General features: G+C 38.6%; 1 protein-coding gene across 4 annotated transcripts in view; it reads left to right on the top strand.

Annotated features, from left to right (window-relative positions):
* Positions 1-27,174, top strand: part of CSMD1 (CUB and Sushi multiple domains 1) — a 2,142,320-nt gene that overhangs the window by 1,663,899 nt on the left and 451,247 nt on the right. For all 4 annotated transcript variants that reach the window (XM_035269622.3, XM_017963591.4, XM_008979004.5 and 1 more), the window contains 3 exons: positions 1,229-1,367; positions 4,000-4,187; positions 12,156-12,344. In XM_035269622.3, coding sequence (XP_035125513.3) covers positions 1,229-1,367; positions 4,000-4,187; positions 12,156-12,344 — 516 coding nt within the window. The remainder of the gene's footprint in view (positions 1-1,228; positions 1,368-3,999; positions 4,188-12,155; positions 12,345-27,174) is intronic.

The raw sequence follows: 27,174 nt of genomic DNA, 5'->3' as shown, positions 1-27,174 counted from the left end.
AAAAATGTGATCTATAAAGCAATCCCAGTGCTATCCATTATTAACATGTTTTTAATTTCCAGTCCCCTGTTCACTGAATAAAATTTTTCTTTCATTAAATGTATAATAATAGAAAATTATACCCTGTTTTTCAAGTTTAATATTCTATTGCACAGGTTTTCCTGTATCAACAGAATTTCCAAATGTTGCTTCAAATATATTTGCCACATTCCAATAGACAGTCATTTACTTTTTATAATTTTTTTAACTTTTGTTTGTTCTCATTTTGTTTCCTGATGTAAATTAAGATACCATTTGTAAATCCATACATTTCATTTTTTTCTAGCATCAAAACATGGCTAAAATGATATAAACTTTATGCAGTTGTATATTATACATATGGTTATTTAAAGAAGTATTTTTTCCAAAAGGATTTTTTTCAACTGGGAATTTTTTTCGTGTATTTTATTCGATATCTATAAATTCACAATGATGATTACTAATGGCAAATAATTTTAAGACAGAATACATAAAATCTGAAAAAAATGTACCCAGGGACATATTCTTAATTATGGTATGAAATATTGATGTGCTATTTAAAATTTATTTAAATGATACAGGAGTGCCTAATCGCTTTTGTGAGCATCACTTATATACCCTTTCAAATGTTATTTCTCCTTTACAATTATAAATCACTGTTACATAACATTTCAAAAGGATCAATCCAATCTAATTTTGTACTCTCAAATTTGAAAGTTTTGTTTTCTAACACTTACAAATAATATGTTGCTTGTGGCTATTTATTTAATAAAGCGCACACATTGGAAGTAAATACGTACATGTATATACACCTAAGGTTATTTCCACGTTGAGATTGAGGTCCTTTTATTTTTGCTTATCCGTAGATATTTGTTAAATTTTAAATGCATTTAAGTTATGGATAACTAGGCATGTACCTCATGAATTGGTTGGCAGTTAAATGAGATAATTCATTTAGCACAGAGAACTCACATATACATTGCCATTACTAGAGAAAAAGAACTTTGTTTCGAGTTATGGTAAGTACATGGAGGTAACATATAGACACTGCTTTCAATTAATGTGCAGTTGACTTGGCAATCAGATTTGCTTTGATACTTAAAAACATTGAATCCATGAATACAGAGGCAGATTCTTGCTTTTATTGAGGTATTGCTATGGCAGGTCTTTGTTTCATTTAATCTAATAAATGTTGTGCATCTTGTTTTAGCTCCATGTGGTGGACATCTGACAGCATCCAGTGGAGTCATTTTGCCTCCTGGATGGCCAGGATATTATAAAGATTCTTTAAATTGTGAATGGATAATTGAAGCAAAACCAGGGCATTCTATCAAGATAACTTTTGATAGGTAAGCAAAAGAAAGTAGTCTTCATTTGGACCTGATGACATGTGTCTCTTCCATATTTTTATTAAATTGATCTTAAACCTTAAAATGATGGCAGTTCTTTTTGGTTCCCGCAAAGGAGTACCCTTTACCAGAAACAGATGCTTACTTGTAAGTTTTGTTCTTCTTAGTGGTGTCCTCTAAGCCCTCATCCACGGCTCTGCAGGTTGTTGGGGAAGTGCCAGTCCTGGAGGACCATTCCTGAGGTCCAGCCCTTGTATTTGACTCTGGGTTTGGACCTGCACTGGAATCAATTCTGCTTGGTGTCTCATTGCATATGGCAGCCGCTCTGGGTCCCCAGACCCTTAGGTACCTTCTGTGGCAAAGGAAATCAGCTCTCCTGTTCTGGTGGTGGCTGTTGGTCACTCAAGGGCTGCTGGTGATGCTGAGTGGGCAGTGGGATGTGGACAGCAGATTAATCACCTACTAATCGCCTGTGAGTGATACTATCACTAGAATGTTGTTAGGCTTAGCTATTTAATAATGTATATCATGACCCAAAAAATAAGTATGCTGGGCTGTATAGCTGTATAGGTATTAGTTTATTTAAAAAAATAAGCATGCTGTTGAAATTCTGCATAACAAATGTTTTCCTATTTGTGTCAACGCTGAAACGAAATTGATGATTAAAAACTAAAAAGCCTTTGGTTCATGAACTATTTTTTACTTGCTGCTGACAGAATTATAATAATTCCCAATAGGATAACCACTCAGAACAAAAGAAAAAAAATGTTGACAAATCCAGCTGTATTAGAGAGTGAATTACTGTGTGTAATCAGTCATTTGAAAAGTTATTAGCGCTATAAGTATTCAGTTGATTATGTTTGGTTTCCTATTAATTTCTCTTCTTTCAGGTATTGGCAGGTGGAGCTGAAGCACACGCTGACTCCCAGCAGCATATCAAATTTAAGTCATTTAGCATAAATAGGGATCTTATATTCTTGTCTGGCCCAATTTATTAGCACTGTATTTTCTGTTGCCTGAAGGAAGATATGTGCTTGAGTTTTCCCAATCTTGTTCATTCAATATTATTCCAGTGTGATGTTTTGCTAAGTTCCATTTGGAAGTCCCTGATATTTCTAATATTTTTAGACATATGTGATCTTTACCCTAAACATAGTATACTGCTCTTAAAATATGAATTGCATGAGGAAATATTCATTTCCACCGTAATAGACATGCTAACACCTTTATGAAGGAAGGGATTGTGCGTACAAATTCTGACCTCTGTGCCGACGGTGTTGCCAGCTGTTAGATTGCACGACAGCAAAGAACATGCAAATGTTTGTTTCCAAGGTCCTCCTGGAAATCTTCCAGTTGTTGAGATACGCACTTTGTCAGTCCTCACTATTACCAAACAAACAGGTGTCATAAAACAAAGTGGGCACTATCTGATCCCAAATGTGGAAGCCTGTGGCCCTATTCTGGTCCAGCCATGTGCTATACAAATGGCTCTAATTCCTCTTTATGGGAGAATGGGGTTCAGGGCACCACCTTCCCTGGTCGCAGAAATACGTTATCATGTGCATTTGCACCAGTTGGGGTGTATGTAATCTAATGTATGCAGGACACAGCCCTTTGGTCTCCACATCCTTTTCTCTCACTACGTGCCATGATACTAAGATTGCTTCCTCTCTCCCAAGTTTTCCCCCATTCATCAGCAACTTCCAGCGCAGAGCGTGGGAGCTAATGTCATCGGCTTCCATTTGCTCCTTTGGCTCAATGTGACTGAGTGAGTCAGAGGCTTGAGAGGCTTAAGCTGCTCCCTGAGAGCAAAGTCAGGCACTCAGAAACCAGGTTAGCTCTGGGCGGATGAGATGGGCCCATTTAGAAAATTATCTCAGTGCCTGGAGTGGCGCCTGCATTGCATCAAAGGGAACCTGAGTGGCCGCAACTGAATATGTATAATCTCAGTCCAGATTCTCTGGAAACATAAGAAAATGTAAGCACTTTTTGGAAGCTGTTCTAAATTTTTGAAGTTGTTAAAGTATCTTTTCATGTCTGACGTGGCAGTATACCCAGGGTTATTCTAATGCCTTGAAAGAGTTAATGCAATTTTAAAAGGCACAAGATTTTTTTTTTTTTTCATGAAAAGTACTTAAACTGTCATCACACACTTTTAATGATCTTCTTCCTTTATGAGAGTATTTCACTCTAGTGCACCCATTTTAAGGTGTCTATAATTATGTTAATAGGGAATGGTAACAAATAGTTATAAAATGTATAGCTGAGTTTTTACTATTTGAGAATAATCAGTCAGTCTGTCTATCTATCTATCTATCTATCTATCTATCTATGAAAACTAATCTGGTTCATAGTTATTTGGTTTTTGTTTTAAGCTGATTAAATACCTACTCTTGAGCCTGTGATGTAAGACAGAGTATTAAATAAGAGAAAGGGATTTAATTGGTGCAGTTTCGTTGAGAAAACGTATTATCCTTATATGTGTCGTGAAGTTTTCGAAAGCATACGTAGTCTCAACTGTTTTCTTTCTACTGACATGCCTGGGTTTCTGATTGAGGAATGAGGATGTCAGGAGCACTCTGTAAGCTGGCAGATCTGCATGTCTTTTCTGATGGGATGCACATATTTGCAGATTTCAGACAGAAGTCAATTATGACACTCTGGAGGTCAGAGATGGGCCAGCCAGTTCGTCCCCGCTGATCGGCGAATACCACGGCACCCAGGCTCCCCAGTTCCTCATCAGCACTGGGAACTTCATGTACCTGCTCTTCACCACGGACAACAGTCGCTCCAGCATTGGCTTTCTCATCCACTACGAGAGTGAGTTGCACCTTCCCTTGACAGCGTGGTGGGACAGCATGGGCTGAAGAACTTAAGATCTGGGTTATTATTTTCAGCCTGCAGATGACTGTGCTGGTTTACTGATCCTGCTTGACTGGCAAAACCATATTATGCAATTGTAAGGGCTTTCTCTTATTCATAAGAGAGTATGTTGGAGACATTCCCCTTTAACTCTCAAAAATATGTATCGATCATCTAGGATAAAGTAAAATAATAATGAAATGGGCTGGGCACAGTGGCTCATGCCTGTAATCCCAGCACTTTGGGAGAACAAGGCAGGTGGATCCATGAGATCAGGAGATCGAGGCCATCCTGGCCAACATGGCAAAACCCTGTCTCTACTAAAATACAAAAAATTAGCCAGGTGTGGTGGTGTGGGCCTGTAATCCCAGCTACTCAGGAGGCTGAGGCAAGAGAATTGCTTGAACCCAGGAGGTGGAGGTTGCAGTGAGCCCTGATCGCGCCATTGCACTCCAGCCTGGGCGACAGATGAAGAGTCTGTCTCAAAAAAAAAGAAATAAAAAATGGGTTCATCTTATGCATAAAGTAATAATATACCTCTGTTATTAGTAAACATACTTTCTGACCAAAAGTCTTATAGGGTGTATTACTAAAATTATATTAACCTAGGCAATGGAGAAAGGGATTCTTGCTAGAAGAACAGGGTTAGGTCAGTTTGTGTACAGAATCTCAGAGTACAGATAGACACGCTTCACCAGGTGAAAGTCAGGTAATGACGCGAGAAAAAGGAATTCAGACCTGTTAAACCTTACCAAATTCCAAACAACTGTTAGTCTTTCAGCAAGCACAAATAATACTTCAGAATAATTATTAAACGTATTTTAAAACAATTGCTAAAATATTATAATGGGATGTATTTTGCAAGACAGTTCAAACTTCCAAATGGGAAGTATTCCTTTCCTTTTTTGTTCCCTCGGGTCAAAGTTTTAGCTTCTGAAATGATGAGATTAAGTAACTGTATTATTTTATAATAAGATTTATGCAAATATGCTTCTGAAGTCTAACTGATGGGAATCCTCCCTAGGAATACATTCTTAACATTAGCCAATTAAAACACAACAAGGCAAAGCAGCTGTTACTGTTTTCTGTTGGAAAACAATTCCCTCAAAGAGAAGCGTGGAAAGAGGGAGAGCGAGCGGCAGTAACCATCCATCCGACCTGAAGGAATCAAGGCTTTATTCTGCCGAATCTTTATGGTAGTTCTTCTTCAGAACCTTATCTGAAAACAAGCACGATTAATTGTAAAGATGTTTTTAAAAATTACATGTACCCACACATATGATTTTCCAAATGAGTGCATAGAATAAGATCTAACATGCTGGGCTTCAAATCTCCTTTTATTCTTCTTGCCTTCCATTCCCCACATCACCCCGTTACTCTTGTTAACCTCTCCCTGAGCCCTGCTCCAGCACATTTAAAGTAATAACCTGTTGAGCGCATTTCTCTGTCTTACATACTCATATAATTATACACAAACATGCATATGCATGTATATCTTAAGGTTATATATGCTTTTACATAAAAATATATTTTGGTAGCAGGATAATTGCTTATTAATGACTTAATGATGAATTTCAAATATAGTTCAGTTATTACTCTTCATTTATATAAATATACAACATTTATTCCAAAGTAACATATTTTAAAACTCCAAGTAAAATTTAAGACCAAAAAATTTCACATTTTGTTTCTTTAAAATGTCCATTCAAGTTGTCACTTTTCTTTGGAGTAACAATAAATATACATTGCAATGATCTGAATGTGTAAAATTGCTGAGCACTGAGTTAGCCCAGGCTTGTTTCTTGTCAACCTCACACCCTCCCCGCAACTTTTTCTACACCAGAACTTCTTGGCCCTTCAGTATATAGTGCATGAAACTTTGGAGAATAATTATTTTCAGATATTGACAAAAATCAGGACACTTTTCCTTTCTTTTCATCTCTGTTTGTATAGCTGTAGATGACTTTGCTTTTTCTAGTTCCCTTCCCTATGTGAAGGGAGCAGAAACTAATTTCATTTGCTTATCTAACTCATTTAAATAAATGACTCCTTTTCATTTCTCTTTCTGTGAATAAAGTCTATTCACAAATTTCTATTTAGCTTGTCATCCTCACTAATATAGTATTGTAACATTTATTATTATAAAATACAAAATACACATTATGTTATGCCATAATATAACAATATATAAATAATGCTGACAACTATTTTTACCATCTTAAAAGAATGACTAGCCTATGTTTTGGTGTTCTTTTCATTTATCCCATGTTTAAAAGTAGAGTGCAGGCTTCATAAGGCGTCCTCCCAATACCTGGAGTACCCTGCGGAGAGCAATGCTCTTTGCCATTTTTCTTTCTCTGCCTCCCTAAAAAGAAGAAAACTGTCAACAAGATGGTGCCTGTTTAGTAGAGTGATGATTGTGACAGTTGTGAAGTTCTGATGTGCTGGAGAGTCTAGCATTCCTTCTCCTTCCCACCTTACTGGAAATCTCAGGAGGTAACTCCATAGCCACAGAAGTGAGCAGAGGCCTCACCTAGTGAGTAAAGACAGGAAATTGTCGTGTGTGGGACTTTCCAGCACTGTGACTTAAAAGGCTCACTGATCTAAACACACATTCAGACATGCATATTGTGGCCTTCTAGGGATCCTTCCAGAAGGCTCTCAAAGATTTGGCATGCATTCTTCTGACTTAAGGGAGAACTGTGACCTCAGAGGGATGTGGACTGAACCTTGACTTGTGATCACTTCTCATTTATGTATCAGCTGCTATGTCTTTGAAGAGATGTAAGGAAAGGTACAGAAGTGAATGAGATACAGGACATACTTTGTGTTTTAAGAATATGAGTCAGGAAAGGCCTGGGATATTGTGAGCGCTTATTACCGGGGCTGCACCTAACAGTTACCTGAGGGGCTTTAAAATAAAGCTGATGCCTGAGCGCCAGCTCAGATGGTGCAGTTGCTATTTCTGTGGGTGGTGTAGAGATCTGAGTGCTTTCAGAGGCTGGTGACCCACTCAGAAGGTGTCCTTGTTTACCCAGTGCTGAAGGGGCGGTGTACTAATACATCCCGGGGAGCTTAGTAAGTTGTAGAGACCCCAAGCCCAGATTCCAAATACTGTGGCTTGGGGAGTGTGTGATGAAAATCAGAATCCTGAGCTTTTAATCAAGTCCTCAAGGTGATTCTCAATGAGGTGAAGGCAGACACAGATCCCAGTCTCCAGGGAGAGAGAACCCGCAGGCAGGCAAGACGGAAGGGGCCAAGCCCAGGAGAGATCATGGAGGAATAAAGGAACCACTGGACCCAGCAAGAAAAGCAGAGACAGAGAAAAAGAGGCAAACCTGGAAGAGACACTCTTAACCCCGTCATCAACATAACCCTGTCTAGCACCCTTCTACAAAGCAGGCTCTGAAGCCATCATGCAGCCACTAGAAAATGATTACACTCACTCATCCAACAGATTCTTAAAAAACTCCTGTATTCCCACCACTTTTGGAGGCCGAGGCGGGCAAATCACAAGGTCAAGAGATCGAGATCCTGACCATCATGGTGAAACCCCACCTCTACTAAAAATACAAAAATTAACAGAGCATGGCAGCGTGTGCCCATAGTCCCAGCTACTCAGGAGGCTGAGGCAGGAGAATTGCTTGAACCTGGGAGGCAGAGGTTGCGGTGAGCTGAGATCGCACCATTGCACTCCAGCCTGGGTGACAGAGCGATACTCTGTCTCAAAAAAAAAAAAAAAAGTTACCTGTGACCCAAGAATGATTCATATCAAACTCTTTATGCCTCTTAAAAATATTGTTTATCTCTTTTGTGCTTCATCATAAATGTTGCACATTGTAATCATTCCTTGCTTTGGGAAATTATGAATGACTCCTCTTCATGCCCAAAGAGGCCCATAGCAATGCGCTCTATAGACAAAGTGTGTTGCAGAAATTACAGCCACATGGACTGAGGCTGCCTTATTTTCGCAGCCGTGCCACAAGGCAGTGTGAGCTACTGTAAACAGCATTCACTCCAGAAGGCCTTTCTGAATTGTGTGGTGGAAAGATTGAAGTCTTTTTTTTTTTTATTCTGAGGCTTTTCTAAAACATACCTAGAATTGTAGTTCTGCTTCCTGCCCTCGGTCTCAGGAATCATCGCATACGTTAGTGTCCAGTGACAGTCTAGCCATTCTTTACGAGGAATGTGGCAGTTTCTGTATATGATGGTGATTGCATTCTCGCTCCAGAATAATCATCAGCTTTGTTAGTTGATCTTTGAATCACCATTTTAAAACAGGCATAATTTTGTAAGAAATTGCAAACTAAATGGAATTCTCAAGGGTATGGAGGTTTTCCATTTAATTTTAGAGCACTTCTTGAAAATGCTGTCAAAAGTGTCTTGTTAATAATCTCTGAAGGCAGAAGAAAGATTGACCACATGTAAATGTCCATATTCTATGCGATTCATACATGGTGATATTAATGGGAGAAACACTGTGACCCGTAAAGCAGTGTATTTAGTGGTTAATATGTGGATGCACACCACACGGATTGGTTTGCAGATAATCGGTGACTTTTTCTATGATCAGAAGAGGAAAGGAACATGGTTGAGAGGTAACTGTACTGGATGTAATACAAGGGTATATATAACACACATGCATGCTGGTATATACATGCTAACACCCACATGCAAACACATGCATGTGTGCATGACATAGAGGAGAAAAGCAGGCAGAGGCTCAGGTTTGAATAACAGTAAATAATGTTACATCACCTGTTTGCTTAATTTCTTGGCTCCCTACCTCCTCTATCAACTGTGACTTTTCAACCTGTTTTAAAACCTTCTGCAGCTGTGAGAAGTGACATCTCTAAGCTTGACATATGAAATCTGCTCAGAAAATGTTCAGTCCTTCCTTGGCCTAGAACTTTTATGAAGACTGATGATTCAGATAAAGCCCTGCTCATATAAAATGTTCCTCAGTATAAGCTGCATATGGATTACTTTCAAAGTAATCAACTCCCTTTATTCATTAAGTAGCAAATGTATTCAGTCATTTGGTTTGCAAAGGCCAATTGAAAAAAAAAGTACTATATGTATATCAATTTGTGTCAAAAATTCATAGTTGCTTTAAAGTTCAGGTAGGAGCGAGTGGGAGTAGACTCTGAATGTAGCCTTCATTTCAGCAGAGTCCTTTGGTCCGTGTTTCTTTTTGTGCTGTCAGGCAGGAGACAGGAAGGGAAAGAGGTTGCTCTAAATGTTTCTCAGAAGGACTTTTTCCTGCCTTTCCCACAAGGTAAACTGGCTGCCTGTGTCCACAGACCGATCTTAGTTTATTAGAAATGTTTGTCCCATTGGAGAGAAATTACCTGCTATGAAATTCCATATGTTTCTTTTTTTTTTTTTTTTTTTTTTGACAGAGTCTTGGTCTGTCACCCAGGCTGGCGTGCAGTGATACAATCTCGACTCACTGCAGCTCTGCCTCCTGGGTTCAAGTGATTCTCTGTCAACCTCCCTAGTTGATGGGATTCCAGGCACCACCACGCCCAGCTGATTTTTGTTTTTTTTTAGTAGAGACAGGGTTTCACCATGTTGGCCACACCGGTCCTGACCTCAGGTGATCCACCTGCCTCAGCCTCCCAGAGTGCTGGGATTACAGCGTCAGCCACCGTTGTTCTTTCCTACCGTTTTCTTGTTCTGTGATTCTTCTACATGGCTAGTTTCAGTTGAATGGGAAATCAAATATAGTGTGATAATTCTACCACCCAACAGTTCTCCCCTCCTCTATTCTCCTTCAAACAATTTGTAATGCAAAAGAGAACAATGTCTGCACATTTCCATACTCAATATTGGTGCCCATTGTTTTTTGAAAAAAAGAATGAAAATATTATGGCATAATATCAGAACTTAGCTTCAGTTGTGACCTTAAAAGTTTATTCAGTTGTAAATTTAAATAATTCAGCATTTAAAATTTATGTTTTTATTTCTACCACAATTTTTCTCTTTTCACTGTAAATTTTGTGTGGGAAAAGTTGTGTTTATGGTTTGTAAATTTCATTATGAAAACTGTTCATTGATACTTAGTTCTCATTTATTCTAAGATAATAATTCCTATTACTGTTTTGCTGCAGTGCATATACTGTTGTTTAGTGACCATAGAAATCCTTTTGAAGAAGTGAAATTATTTAGTTTATTTTTCCCCCAGAAACCTAGAGATCAATGCATTTCTTCAACAGAGCTGCTGCTTTTGAGGGAATTCTTGTCCTGATTTTGATCTGGATGCTAGGAGCTGGAGATCATCATCCTTAGCAAACTAACACGGGAACAGAAAACCAAATGCCACGTGTTCTCACTGATAAGTGGGAGCTAAATGATGAAAACACTTGGATGCATAGAGGGGAGCAACACACTGGGGCCTCTCAGAGGGTGGAGGGTGGAAGGAGGGAGAGGAGCAGAAAAAATAATTAATGGGTACTAGGCTTAATACTAGGGTGAGGAAATAATCTATACAACAAACCCCCATGACACAAGTTTACCTAGGTAATAAACCCACACATGTACCCCTAAACTTAAAAGTAAACAACAAAAAGAGTATTTACCCAGCATTGGATACCCATGTGTGCATTCAGAGCCAGTGATGCATACAGTCTGTGGGGGCATCATGAAGGAAGTCATAAACAAGGCCTCTGAAAGTAAATGTGTGTGTGTGTGTGTGTGTGTGTGTGTGTGTGTGCATGTACATGTACATGATGTGTATGTAGAGAGAGAGAGGGAGGAGCGGAGGTACATAGTGATTTCTAGCCAAATCATATCCACGTTGCCTCTGGCGGAATAAAACCTGCAGAGTTGGAAGGAGGCTTTGCCAGCATGCAGCCCGTCAGCCAGGACAGTTACATCCTATGGTTTAGGGTAATGGACATGTGTTAGTGTTTAGAAAATTTATTAGAATAATAGTGTAAGAAAAAAATTACAGGGACCTGACCCACATTATAGCACTCAAATTTTGGGAAAATAAGTAGATATGCAGTGATCAGAACCAATATCCCAAAGATCACTTTTAGAGACTAAACCGTCTTGAAATGGAAAATACTTTATCATTATTAATTCAGAGTTCAGATATTAATTCTAATGGTGTGAGCCTTACTGAGAGAATGACACAGCAATAACAAGGACTTTTTTATTTCTTTGTGTGTGTGACTATTACAGTGATGCTCTTTTCCCCATTCTTATTTTCCTTATCTCTTAAAATATATGTTTTTCTAAAAAGAAAGAGAAATGAGAAATGTGAGAAAAGAAACTCTCATAATGACATGATCATAATTAGTTCATGCATATTAATTTTTCACATCTTTTAGCAAAGGCTAATAGTAGCTATCTTGAAAATGGCTGACTTATTTGAATTTGAAAATTGCATGGATTTATGGAATGCAATCTTAGAAAAATAACACTAGTGTAGATTTCAGTTGCATTACGTGTGTATGTGTTTGGGTGTATGTATGCATATATTTGAAAGTTAAACTGCCCAAATCTAACGGGAGTGTGTGTGTGTGTGTGTGTGTGTGTGTGCGCGCGCGTGTGTGTAAATGTGACACGGAGAGGGGTGAAAATAGAAAACAGGAAAAGTCTTATGCTTTATTTAGTGCAATTCATTGATTTTCCAAGAAAAAAAGTAAAATTCAGAAATGTTAATTAATGATTCCAGGTCATTCTATGTAGATAATATCTGGTAAACAGCATAGCAATACAAATCGAATCTCTCTTTTAAAATACAAGGTCAGATGTTTGAAGATGCTTTGGCTTTTATGCCCATGGATCATTGGGTTCGCTTGTATAACTTTTAGGTCTTATGATTTCTGAGACTGTTTCATTGTTTATGGCACGTGCCTCTATGTTTTCAGTCAAACAGAGGCACCCTCATTTGCTGCATTCGTTCTTTGCATCCAGGTGTGACGCTAGAGTCAGACTCCTGCCTGGACCCGGGCATCCCTGTGAACGGCCATCGCCATGGCAGTGACTTTGGCATCAGGTCCACGGTGACATTCAGCTGCGACCCCGGGTACACACTAAGTGATGACGAGCCCCTTGTCTGTGAGAGGAACCACCAGTGGAACCACGCCTTGCCCAGCTGCGATGGTAGGTGGAACTCAGAGAGGCAGTGTACCACACAGACATGCAGAGAGAGCACATACATCTAGATCGCTCAGTGGTGTGTATTTCAGGGGGTGGTACTGTATGACTGGTGTGACTTCTCTCTGAAAAGTTCTGTACCGTAATCGTATCATTCCTGATCACTTGAAGTTTACCTGCAACCATGTATCCCCTAGGTAGAACAGCTGTCCTTCAACTTTATGCCCGGATGATCAGACTTACAGAGCTTAGTTCTACACGTGCTTTACAGGCGGTATTTATTGAAACTACCATGTGGGGCGCCATAGTCGCTGAACATAGCCTAGGATGTCAGACCTGATATTCCTCTGATGTATGTCCAGGTGTCGTGCTTCCTCTCAGTCTGCACTGTGTGCCTTGGTTCCCTTGCCCTGAATCTCTAGCCGAGCCTTCTGGGAGTTCTCATTCTGAGCACAGGCGCTCTCAGCAGATCTTCAGCTGCTTTTTGTGGTAACAGCCACTCTTCTTGCGCTACACAAATCTTCTCTTGGGAATCTCACAACAAATAACATTCCTGATTATTTTGTGTTATTGTATTACTTGACTTTATACTATACAGTGTGTAATTATAATAACAGTTCGGTAAATATGCTGTTTGTAATCATTTGCCCAAAAAAATGGAAAAAAAATTGGGGGTATTTTGTCCTTGGCCATGAATATAACCCCATTATGACATTATTTCTATAGAAAACAGTGTTCCAAAAAACATTGTGTCTATGGAAAAAAACAAAAATGTAGTATTTGTGTCTTCAGCACTTTTCATAGGCAGAGCCATTGTCTTTCAACCATGACACGTGTTCATTAAACACCTTGACTTCTTTAAAATGAGCACCCAAAATGGCAGGGTTTGTGGGATTAGCTGTAGATCACTCAAAATCTTCGACCTTTGTCACCAAAGCATGAACCCCACAGTAACTGGAACCGTGGCAGAGAGGCCACAAAGCGCAGGTGGACAGAGTGGCTGGAGCCCTCTCGGGAAGTGTAGGAAGCATGGGAACCAGCTGGGGCCAGTGGAAAGGTCGTGCTCTGGGCAGGAATAGGTGGGGGCCAAGCTCCACATCTGTGGGGCCACACAGGCAGGCTCAGAAGGAGGTGCGGCCTGGCTTGAGCTGCTGGCCGAGCAATGCAGGGTGATCCCCCACTGGTTCATGCACTTTCTGCTCAGTTTCTGAATCGAGATTTTGTGCAGATGAGCTGAGGCATTTTTCTTTTCCTGATACTGGTTATAATCCCAATACATCAACTCCATTTGCCTAGGAAATTGGTGTAAGCACCAAGGTGATTTGGACATTGTATTTACATCATTTTGCCTCTTACCCATCTTAATTGAGCTAAGAATTACTATTGCAGCAGGCAAGACATTAAGACTTCAGAGAACTACAAAAACATGCAGTCTTAATTTCTCTTATATTTCACTTCAATAGCAGAAAGTGGCAGAAATTACCTAGTGCTTTTTCCCCTCTCATATGGGAATCTGCAGCATGTACTATAGGTATCCAGCCCCCACATTTCCCCACAGAGGAATTCTTAGGCCAACAACTGCTTCTTATCCAAGCAGATGAAAGAGGTGAAAACTTGTGAGCAGTAGGTGTGCCTAAATTTTTCTGGAAAGACACGTCTCCTCATTTTCATTTTCTTACGTTAAACTTAAACTCTAAAATAAATATTTAATAATAAATTCTAAAATAATACATTGCTATCATAAATCTACAGAGAACCATCATATAATTGAATTTGCCTACAAATACACCATAATTAATAGTAAGTTGTTGTAAAAAGTCCCTTGAAAGTCAGTAACAAGAGTATCCCCTTGGTTTTAGTACTATCATATAACATTGCTCAGAAGACCCTAACAAATGCAAAAGTATATGAAAATGATATGAATTATAAATATTGTAACTGGAAGACAGTTGACTATTAGCAATAATTAATTCACTAGGTGACTTCATTCAGGATAAATGTGTCCATTGAGTTCCACATAGGCTATAACTTACTAGAAATGTAATAAAAACATATAAGGTAAAAAAAATTCAGGAATATATCTAACAAATGTAAATGCATATATGCATACAGACATATACACATATGAATACATGTATACATATGCGTTCATAGATATATGCATACATTTGTATATGCCTTTATATTTCTATTTATATATTTAATCATAAACATATATTTAATTGTAAAATTCATATGAAATTTACCTTTAAATGTATATGTTTATGATAAATATAGAAATAGAAATGCAACAGCATTGGTATTCTTTTGTATTCAGTTATGAACTTCATATACATATGCATTTCATATGAAATACATGTGAAGAATACCTTAAAAATGAAAATGCATACTGTGTTTTAGAACAAAATTTAAATGTACAGATTTTCTGCAAATTAAGTTTTAAATTCAATAAAATCTAAAATTAATTGGGATTTTAATAGCATTTTCAAATTTTTAAAAATTAATCTGGAAGAGAAATACTCCCAATGAATAAGAAATATGTTGTTAAGGATAATAAGGAAGGACTATCCCATGTTATATCAAAGTATATGAAAAACTAACGATAAACAGAACAGTATGCACTTGTTACAGAAATACACATATATTCTATAGCATAGGGATTCTAGTAACAGATCTTTGTCTGTACAGGAACTGAATTTATCATAAAATTATTCCATATCGGAGAAAAGGGATATCCTATTAATACATAGTGCTGGACAAATTGGCTACCTGATTTGATTTTAAAATGTTTAAAAATGTAAACAAAATAAGTTACACTTTGATTAAAGGTGTAAACATAAAGATTCAAAACTTAAAGTTATGTGAAAATACAGGATATCTCTCAGACAACCGTTTTTCAAAGATGTCCATATATTTATTTGTTTGTACAGTATAAGTGTGTAGCTCAATGCATTTCCCAAAGTAAATATGTCCCTGTCAGGTCAAGACCATATAGCTCACTAAATGAACATTTACCAGACTCACACTTCCCTTCCACAGCCTCTCCCAGTCACTGCCTCCCAAGGTTGAACCTTAGTTGTCTGGCACTAGTGATGATGTAAATAAGTAAAATTATCAGCGAAGGTACTGTTTGTCCAGCTCCTTTCCTCCAGCCTTCAGTTTGTGGCGTTCATGCGTGTTCTGGCACTTAGCTGTGTTTCACTTCTACTTATCATCTAACTTTATTGCATAAACATACCAACTTTTTTTTTATTTTGTTGTACTATTTCCTGACTTTTCAGCTGTTCCAAGTACATTTTTGTATGTTTCTTGGACATTGATATATCATCTTTTATAAAGCGTCTGTTTCTTTGCTTGCATTTCTATCGGGTTGCATGCTTTTACCTTACAGAATTGTAGGCGTTGCATGCATATTTAGACACAGTTGCTTTGATCTACGTGTTGTGAATCTTTCCTCTTATTCTGGAGTTGTTCTCTTATTGATACCTTTTTGATGAATAGAAGGTTTCGAATTTAAAATAGTCCCGCGTTTCACTGTTTTCATTTGTGAATGAGGCTTTCCATGTGTGTTTAAGAAGGCTAGCCTACACTCAGAGTAATGAAGATATTGTATCGTTTTCTGGTAAAAACTTTAAAATTTTTGACAGCTTTATTGAGGTATAACTGAAATGCAGTAAATTGCATATGTTTAATGTGAACAAGTTGATATAATTTGTGATACACACACACACACACACACACACACACATCTATGTAACCATCACCATGGTCAATAACTTCTTAATCACCCCTAAAAGTAAATACTTATGTTTATCTTTTAAATCTATACCTTCAAGTCATCTAAAAATGTTTAGTAAGGAGTGATGTAGTATCCCAATCCATTTTTTCTCGCTGTGGCTATCCAGATGAACTGGCGTCACTGACTGTTGAGATCCTATTTCTCCCCTCAGTGCTCTGATGAGTCTGTGACAGGACAAGGGACCATACCTGTGAGGGTCATGTTTTTTTTGTCATTGGTTTTGCTTTCTGAGAAATTTTAGTTTTTAGATCTTGGAAAAACTAAAGAAATTCAGAAACAGTAAATGAAAAAATGTTGACCATTTTTGCTATATGCAAACCAAAAATTATTTTTTAAAAGGTAAAAAAAAACTACCAAAAATAGTTGCATTCACCATGTAATATACACATGAAATAATCATATTCTGCAATTGGAAGAGAGAAAAAAACACAAATAAGCCAAAAGGTTTATGAGAAAAAGAGCTATGCAGATATGTTTTATATCTATCTATATAAACATATATAATGCTAATAATAAACATACATTTAAATATAATGTTATTTATATTTAAATATAAATATATGGTATATATTTATATTTAAAACAAAATATATACCATAATGGTATATTTTACCATTAGCATTATATTTATATTTAAATGTATGTTTGTTATTAGCATCAGGAAAATGCAAATAAATCATGATAACTTCACTTTCCTGCTGGGTGTGCAAAAAAAGTAAAAAGATCAAAAATATTGAATATTTTTGAGGTATTAGGGAGCTGCGTATTTTTTACACAGTTAGGAAGATAAGATGATACAGCCTTTTAAGAGTAAAATATAAGATGTAATAGAGCAATGCATGTTGTGTATATGCATATACTGCATAGATACATGTAACTGAAGGTGCACACAGTGTTGCATGGAAGTGGACTGAAAATAGACATTCTGAAATTGTAACTCTCATGCTCTCCTCTTTGGAGATAACTAGGCTGTAGCGTGGCTGCAGTGAGACTTTTGATTTTTCGCTCTACATTTTTTGATATTATTTGCAGTTTTATTTTTGTAATTAGAACTCTAGTAATGAAAAATAAACAAACTACATTTGTCTGTATAACTCTTAGTGTCAGAAAGATGCTAACTACTGCCTGATTCTAATTTGTAAAACTCAAGGGAGTCATATAGACTATGCAAATATTTGTCATATTTTTGTATTCTATATTAAAAATAATTGCAATCAGAATCAAAATCCGTAAAATATTCAAGTTTTCTTCATGTGTAACTGAGTTTGAATTGGTTTGATATTTTATTAAATTACCTTAAATTTTCAATAGAATAAGTTAATCATATCAGTAATTTTTCTTGAATGTTTACATGCCGTGCAAACACATATGGCTTGCTTGTATGATATTGTGCATTTTTAATAATTTATTTTTTTGGACTATAGACGAAAATAGAATTTTTAAATGGGATGTGTGTAAGCTGCTGTCCTTTTTATTTTTATGTGGGGTAGGTCTTTGAACAAGTACCCACATAGGGCTTGCCAAGTTGTTTTACTTGCAGACTTGTTAATCATAGCTGTAAAGATTGAAAAATTGTAGTACTCTTGATTGTAAGGTGATGGGTGAAGACAACTTGTTCGTCATAGGACGGTCATTGATGAATCTAGGTTCTTAATCTGGTGATGAAAACTGACATAGCCACGTGAGAGAGTTTACCTGACTCATTTGAGATACATAATTTCGATTGTGTGTGTGTGTGTCTGTGTGTGTGTGTGTGTGTGTGCGCGCGCGCGCGTCATTCTCTCTCTCTCACCCAGGCTGGAGTACAGTAGCACGATCTCTGTTCACTGCAACCTCCACCTCGTGGGTTCAACCAATTCTCCTGCATCAGCCTCCTGAGTATCTGGGACTACAGATGTGTGCCACCATGCCCTGCTAAACTTTTTTTGTGTTTTTAGTAGCAGTGGGGTTTCACCATGTTAGCCAGGATGGTCTCGATCTCCTGACCTCGTGATCTGCCTGACTCTGCCTCCCAAAGTGCTGTGATGACAGGCATGAGCCATCATACCTGGCTGTAATTTTGATTTTAAGTGAGGTTTTTCTCAAAAGAAAACGACATACTCATGTACCTGTGCATTCAAATACGATCCACGAATTCCTCATTGAGCATTGGTAACTTACTTTTTAAAATATTTTGGTATCTAACCAATACCATTTTCTTTTTTTTTTTTTCATTATACTTTGTGTTCAGGGATACATGTGCAGAACATGCAGGTTTGTTACATAGGTAACATTTGCTGTGGTGGTTTGCTGCACCCATCAGGCCACCATCTATATTAGACATTTCTCCTAATGCTATTCACCGCTAGCCCACCACCCCACAACAGGCCCCAGTGTGTGATGTTCCCCTCCCTGTGTCCATGCATTCTCATTGATAACTCCCACTTATGAGTGAGAACATGCGGTGTTTGATTTTCTGTTCCTGTGTTAGTTTGCTGAAAACGATGGATTCCAGCTTCATCCATATCCCTTCAAAGAACATGAAATCATGTATTTTTTATGGCTTCATAGTATTCCATGGTGTATATGTGCCACATTTTCTTTATCCAGTCTATCATTGCTGGGCATTTGGTTGGTTCCAAGTCTTTGCTATTGTGAATAGTGCTGAAGTAAACATAGGTGTGCATGTGTCTTTATAGTAGAACGATTTGTAATCCTTTGGTTATATACTCAGTAATGGAAGTGCTAGATCAAGTGGTATTTCTGTTTCTAGATCCTTGAGGAATTGCCACACTGTCTTCCACAATGATTGAACTAATTTATACTTCCACCAACAGTGTAAAAGTGTTTACATTTCTCTACATCCTCTCCAGCATCCTGTTGTTTTCTGACATTTTAATGATCACCATTCTAAATGGCGTGAGCTGGTATCTCATTGTGGTTTTGATTTGCATTTTCTAATCACCAGTGATGATGAGCTTTGTTTCATGTTTGTTGGCCACATAAATGTCTTCTTTTGAGAAATGTGTGCTCAGATCCCTTGCCCACTTTTTGATGGAGTTGTTTTTTTCTTGTAAATTTGTTTAGTTCCTTATAGATTCTGGATTTTAGCACTTTGTCAGATGGATAGATTGCAAAAATTGTCTCCCATTCTGTAGGTTGCCTGTTTATTCTACTGATAAGTGTCTTTTGCTTTGCAGAAGCTATAGTTTAATTAGATCCCATTTGTCAATTTTGGCTTTTGCTGCCATTGCTTTTGGTGTTTTAGTCATTGAGTCTTTGCCCATGTCTGTCCTGAATTGTATTGCCTATGTTTTCTTCTAGAATTTTTATGGTTTTAGATTTCATGTTTAAGTCTTTAATCCATCTTCGGTTAATTTTTGTGTAAGGTATAAGGAAGAGGTACAGTTTCAGCTTTCTGCATATAGCTAGCCAGTTTTTCCAACACCATTTGTTAAATAGGGAATCCTTTTCCCCATTGCTTGTTTTTGTCGGGATTGTAAAAGATCAGTTGGTTGTAGATGTGTGGTGTTATTTCTGAGGTCTCTGTTTTGTTCCATTGGTGTATATATCTGTTTTGGTACCAGTACCATACTGTTTTGGTTACTGTAGCCTTGAAGTACAGTTTGAAGTCAGGTAGCATGATACCTCCAGCTTTGTTCTTTTTGCTTAGGATTGTCTTGGATATATGGGCTCTTTCATTGGTTCCATGTGAACTTTAAAGTAGTTTTCTCTAAATCTGTGAAGAAAGCCTATGGTAGCTTGATGAACATATCATTGAATCTATAAATTACTTTGGGCAATATGGTCATTTTCACAATATTGATTCTTCCTATCCATGAGCATTAAAAGTTTTTCCATTTGTTTGTGTCCTTTCTTATTTTCTTATTTGAACAGTGGTTTGTAGATCTCCTTGAAGAGTTCCTTCATATCCCTTGTAAGTTATATTTCTATGTATTTTATTCTCTTTGTAGCAATTGTGAATGGGAGTTTGCTGATGATTTGGCTCTGTTTGTCTATTATTGATGTGTAGGAATACTTGTGATTTCTGCACATCGATTTTATATCCTGAGACTTTGCCGAAGTTGCTTATCAGCTTAAGGAGATTTGGGGCTGAGAAGATGAGGTTTTTTAAATATAAAATCATGTCATCTGCAAACAGAGACAATTTGGCTTCATCTCTTCCTTTTTGAATACTCTTTATTTCTTTAGATTGCTCTGGCCAGAACTTCCAATCAATACTGCATTGAGTAGGAATGATGAGAGAGGACATTCTTGTTTTGTGCTGGTTTTCATAGGTAGAGCTTCCAGATTTTGCCCATTCAGTATGATATTGGCTGTGGGTTTGTAATGAATAGCTCCTATTATTTTGAGATACATTCCATTAATACCTAGTTTATTGAAGGTTTTTAGCATGAAGGGGTGTTGAATTTTATCGAAGCCCTTTCTGCATCTATTGAGGTAATCTATGTGGTTTTTGTCATTGGTTCTGTTTATGTGATCGATTACATTTATTGATTTGCATATGTTGAACCAGCCTTGCATCCCAGGGATGAAGCAAACTTGATTGTGGTGGACAAGCTTTTCGACATGCTGCTGGATTTGGTTTGCCAGTATTTTACTGAGGATTTTCACATCATGTTTATCAGGGATAGCATCCTGAAATTTTCTTTTCTTTTTGTCACACTCTGCCAGGTTTTGATAGCAAGATGATGCTGTCCTCATAAAATGAATTAGGGAGGATTCCCTCTTTTTCTGTTGTTTGGAGTAGTTTCAGAAATGAGTGGTACCAGCTCCTCTTCATATCTCTAGTAGAATTGGGCTGTGAATCTATCTGACCATGGGTTTTGTTTGTTTGTTTATTTGTTTTTGGTTGGTAGGCTATTAATTCCTGCCTCAATTTCAGAACTTGTTATTAGTCTGTTCAGGGATTCGACCTCTTCCTGGTTTAGCCAAGATTATTTTCTACTCCATCTTGCAGGTGATCTAGAAAAAAAAATGTATCAATCAATGGTCTTGCTCTCTTCTTACTATCAACTAAACATATACAGTATTTACTCCCCTTCTTCATCCTTACATATTGCATTCTTTAAATAAGGCTCAACCTCTAAGACGAGGTCGCACTTAGCCTTGATGAGCATTTCTCTGGAATTTCTCCAGGTCATGACAGCACTGACTTTTTTGACTTCAATTTCTCTTGATATTCAGCTCCATAAAGTCATATTACATATGTGTGTGTATATGTATGTATATGTGTGTATATGTATATGTGTGTATATATATAGATCTTTTTTATAATATCTATCTATATGTAGATAATATAACATGCATTTACAACTTATATCGAATATATCTTGACTTATTCATTTTACATACTCAGTTCTGTCTCCTCAGTTTGATTTTAAGCTCCCAGGGAGTAGTAACTGAGGAGGAATTCAGGGAAAGTACAGCTCTTGAGCTGGGATTTTCGTGATGGGTAGGATTTCCTGAAGTAGCCAGCATGTGAACGGGTTTCCCAGGAAAAAGAAATGAGCAAAATTACCAGGGGTTGATTTGCACAGTATGGTCTGAAAATTCCTGGAGGTTTAGCAAAGTGGGGTCAATGGAAACTGAGTGGAGGGATCGATAGGAAAGTGATTTAGGCGAAATTGAGTGGGAATAGACCAAAAATAGCCTGTAGGTTTTGCAGCGCAGGAATTGAGGTGCCATAGGGATGCCAGTTCTATGGGTGGCATTTTCCACAGAAAAGAAAAGTACTTATTCATTTTGTTTATTTGTTGTCTACTGATGTAAGCGTATGTAAGTTGGAGATTTAAACCTTTCAAAGGGATCCATAGCATGACTGTATTTTGCAGCACTGGAACGTGTTTTAGAGTATAAAGAATTAATGGTAAAAATCTATTAACATGCCGGGTGTGGTGGCTTATGCCTGTGATCCTAGCGCATTGGTAGGCTCACGTAAGTCCATTGCTGGGGCCCAGGAGTTCGAGGCCAGCCTGGGCAACATGGTAAAACCCCATAACCCCCAAAAGTACGAAAATTAGGTGGGGGTATTGGCATGTGACTGCAGTCCCAGCTGTTCAGGAGGCTGAGGGAGGGGGATTGCTTGAGCCCAGAAGGTCCAGGCTGCAATCAACTGAGATCACACTACTACACTGCAGCCTGGGCAATAGAGCAAGACCCTGTCTCAAAAAAAAAAAAGCTATTAATAAATCTACAAACTTTGGTATGAGAGTTCTAGTCAGTCATGGTTGATAATTTTCATTCAGCCATAAAGATTGTTGTTACCCTTTAAATCTTAAGCAATCTCTTAAACCCCATGGTTTTGTTTATTTTGCAACAGAAGGTACATAAGTAAGATATTTAAACCTTTAGATATTCATAACTCTAAGAAAAGAAAAATTATAATGTTCTGTATCAACATGAAACAAGGTAAACTCAGTGTCTGTCCCAGATCCTTAGCATCAGGTCAGTGTGTTTTTAACGTTACTCTTTCACACATTTAAATGTTAAATAAATGAACGTTGGGATAAATCCTTGTAATTTTGTGAAAGACGAACGCAAAGAGAACTTTGAATTTTATTTTTATTAAATAAGTAGTTTTGAAAACTGTTTACTCTCTCCACAAGCATTTTTTGGGAGCCTGCTGTGTTTGCAATCACACAGTTAGAAGTTTAAAATCTATCAGTACAACAAAAGGAAAGACATTTTAAAAGATCACACAATGAAGTAAGTGCTTTATTAGACAAAAGAAATGTGGTTGAGGGTAAAGCAGTGGGAAAAAAAAGTTTCAATTTGTGATCTTGAAAGCTGGGAGGAATCTTCAAGAAGGAGGTCGAGAGGAAGGGACAGGTTACAACGTGAAGAAATGGTTATAAACTGAGATGCAGAGAGAAAAGCAGGGGCCTGGATGGTTGGGGTGTGTGAATTAATCACTGAAGGTAGAAGACGATCAAATACCTTGTGTGCTGGTCTGAGGGCATTGTCAGAGGTTCACGCTGCAGTGCCCAGCAATCCCAATGTGAGGTGGAGGTTACAGTGAGTCAAGATCGCGCCATCACACTGCAGCCTGGGTGAAGAAGCAAGATTTTGCCTCCAAAAAAAAAAAGTCTCGTCATTTGTTCTTCCATGATTTCTGCATATCTTTGTCCTCCATCCAAAAGATTTCTGATGTAACATACCTGCATCCTTGATGTTGGTTAGGTGACATAAATAGAAAAGTAAAACTCAAGAAATTATAGTACTAAGGACAGCAACAGTAAAATGTTACTGTGTCTTGTACAGCTACTCAGAAAAGGATCTACCATGCATGAAGAAACAGATTAATGTAATTCAGATCATGTGCAGCTATATTTGTAGCTCTGCTAAGGGAACGTAGGCACATCTGCATACGAACATAGCCATAACCTGTGTAAATACTAAAATACAATTCAGGTATTTCATTTTATTCTCTCCTCACTTCAATTTTAGGTGAGAATACCAATTCAGTTCTCCAAACCTCAAATTCCCTTTTCCTGAAAAATATTATATGATTGTGGACACAATTTTTTTGTGCAAAGTCTTCATGGTGTGCGAATTGGACTACATTGTGTTTGCACGCATATAATCTAAAAGAGCACAGGAGCAGCAGCTGTATCTCTGACTTCTGTCTGACTTTGCTCCTGATGACAGCGTGACGGGGCTGGTTAGTGATTTCCAGGTTCCCTGCGGGGTGGATAGAAAACATCATACAGGGAAGAGCACTTTCCCTCCAGAGTCTTCCCCAATAGGTGACCAAGTAACTTTTCTTGATGACATGAAGACAGACGATAAAATAAAGATTGATCGTTTTTATGCGTTTAATTATAGTTGGAGATGAATTGATTTTATCAGTTTATGTAACATATGCAGAATTTAGTATAAAGACTACTGAGAGCTTTGGATATAAGATGTCTCAGTTTTACATAAAATGTTTTAAATTCATTCAGTGAAGTTCTTCATGAAACTTTGAGAAGTTACTGCATCAGTTCTCACTGATCCAGTCATAGATCAATGGAAGGTTATCAATGCATACCTTCCGAATTCAGGATGCCTCCATCCTCTGCTGTTTTTCTTCCCACGACATGGTGCACTGGCGTCAGTTTCCTCTGTGGAAGCCTATGTCTGCGTTCACTGCACTGTGATCTCATGTAGCTGTGGTCTCCCTTCTGTCCCTCGCTCAGCCCTCCTCCATGGACTCCAGACCTGTGTGTGTCCAGTTCAATATGAACCATTGCACATGCAGGCTGGCAGACATGGAGCTTCAGTATCCACAGCCGAGTGCCCACTTTACTCTTATAACCTGACTCTCCTAAGTCTCCTTCGCCTGTGGTTATGTCACTCTCAGGCTGTCAACTCGCAGTAACCCCCAGCTCCTCCTGTTTTATCACAATGCCCATGTTGCATTCATGAGAAAGTCCTATGCTCTACTGTCAAGACACAGCTGGGTTCAGACCATGTCTTGCCATCTTGCTGCCAGTGCCCTGGTTTGGGGTCCTGACTGCCTTCCTCCCTGCCACCCCTGTGTATTCTCTCATAGCAGCCTCAGGAGCAGGGCTAAGCTCCAGGTAGATCATGAGATTCGTGTCCTTTCCTAGGCCGGGCCATCCAGTGCCCCTTCATGTCATGGAAAGAAATGTGCAACCCTTACAAGGACCTGTGAGCCACTGAGGTGTCCTTTTTGTTCCCTACCCCTGCGTGCCCACTGCAGCGTAAGCCCCAGACCTAGCCCCTTTCTCTCCACCCAAATTATTCCCCAGGTATTTCGTGTTTTCCTTGTCTTTCTCAAGTTCTTATTTATAGACCACTTCCTAAAGGCAGCACCCCTGGCCACCCGCAAGCCTCAGACCATCCCATCCCATCCCTCCTCTATCTCTGTTTTCTTCACAGCCCTGTGTCATCTCCCCGACTGCGCATCATCTGCACTTTATACTGTTAGGAGCTTGATTCTGTCCTTTCCAGTTGGAATGCATACTTTACAAGGGCAGATACGTTATCTCTCTTATTATGAGTGATCCCTGATGCAAGGGACAGGGCCTGCTCAATAGCAGCTGCACAATAACTATTTGAATACATTCATTTCACGTAGGATGTACAGTGTTACCCCTTTTACAGTGAAATGTGCAGTCACTGCAATCTTAAGAGGTAAAAATTCCATGACAAATTCTTAGAATATTCTAAAACTCATTTTAAAAATTTATATTTTATATCATGCTTCCCATGAGGTTTACATACTAAAGAGATGATCTGTTCCCTTAAGATGCATGATGAGTGAGCATGATGAGGCTTGTCACATCTTTCATAGATTATATCATTCTTTTGTGAATATTATTCGTGGAAGTGGCTTTTATAAAACATAATTCAGAATGATCATAGTAATTGGAAGACGTTATTCTGGGGATCATTTACTTCATGATAGTTCTTCTTGCCTAGTTCAAGAAGGAAGTATAAATACATATGCACAGAATGGGGACATGTTTTAAAAATGCAAAGGAATCTTGTGAAATGAACAGTCAGTTGTGACATTGAGTGATGTTTTGCTTGTGAGACACTATTGTGAGCTTTTTACATGTATTCACCTATTTCATTATTCAGCAAGCAGGAATGAGCTGTGATTTTCGCCCCCTTTTACACATGAGGCTGTGGAAACACAGAGGAGTAGAGAAAGTAATCAAATTATAAGCAGATGTATTAGTCAGTGTGCTCCAGAGAAATGGAACCAAGATTTATTGCAGGAATTGGCTCATGTGATTGGGAGGCCAAGAAGTCCCAAGATCTGCCCTCTGCAAGCTAGAGACCTAGAAAAGCCAGTGGCATGACTAAGTCTCAGTGCAAAGACCTGGGAGCTAGGGGAGCTGAAGGTGTGTGTCCTGGAGTCTTATGGTTCAAGAACCGGGAGCACTGAAGTCTGGGAACAAGAGAAGACGGATGCCCCAGCTCAAGAAAAGAGAAAATTTCTCTTTACTCTGCCTTTTTTTTTTTTTTCCGAGATAGAATTTCACTCTTGTTGCCCAGGCTGGAGTGCACTGCAACCTCTGCCTCCCTGGTTCAAGCGATTCTCCTGACTCAGCCTCCCGAGTAGCTAGAATTATAGGCGCGTGCCACCATGCCTGGCTAATTTTTAGCATTTTCAGGAGAGATGGGATTTTGCCATGTTGGCCAGGCTGGTCTTAACCTCCTGACCTCAGGTCATCCACCTGCCTCAGCCTCTCAAAGTGCTGAGATTACCAGTGTGAGCTACCGTGCCCGGCCTTTTCTCTGCCTTTGTATTTGGTTCAAGCCCTTGGCAAATTGAATGATGCCAGTTCACACTGGTGAAGGCAAATCTTCACTCAGTCCACTGATCCAAACGCTAATCTCTCAGGGCAGTACCCTCATAGACAAGCCCAGTCTCTTACCAGCTATCTGGGCAGCCCTTAGACCAGTCACGCTGGCACATAACCTTCACCGTTGCAGTGGAGACACTGCAGTGAGGGTGGGCAGCCTGGTTCCAAGGTCTGAGCGGGTGACATCCACGGGCCTGACAACTGCAGGTGGAGCAGTTCCAGGAGAAGGCCGAGACCCGGAGCACTTGGCGACTCTCAAGACACATGGCTGTTTGCAGAACATGAACGGCGATTGCCTTTCCTGCCTCTGTCCCGTGGCTCTGGTGACTGTTCCCTTTTGTTCTTTTTCATTTCAGTGCTTCCATTCATAGGATAGCCTGAGAGGTCTTCAGATAAGAAACAAAAGAACGTTGGCGGGATCATGTCACTGTTCTCCTCTTCATGTTTGTAAAATTAGGGCATATAGAGTCTATTCAAAGTGTTACATTATTGATACCTTAAGAATGGAATTCCTGTTAGCAACTCTCAGTAGATAATGTTTCAATCAGTATCTACCAGTAGGTACCATTTGAATCATTTAGTATCTATTACACACTGTAAATTGCGTTCTGTGGTGGCAGTCATTGCAAACACCTGTGCATGAGCTGGGTTTTGTCATGATTTCTATTTTCAAGATATGAGAAATGTAAAAGATTGAGAGACTTGCCAGAGATCA

Source organism: Callithrix jacchus, chromosome 13 (genome assembly GCF_049354715.1).
Source record: "Callithrix jacchus isolate 240 chromosome 13, calJac240_pri, whole genome shotgun sequence".
NCBI lineage: Eukaryota > Metazoa > Chordata > Mammalia > Primates > Cebidae > Callithrix > Callithrix jacchus.
The sequence above is the reverse complement of the archived record's forward strand: the minus strand, read 5'-3'. Positions and strand labels throughout refer to the sequence as shown.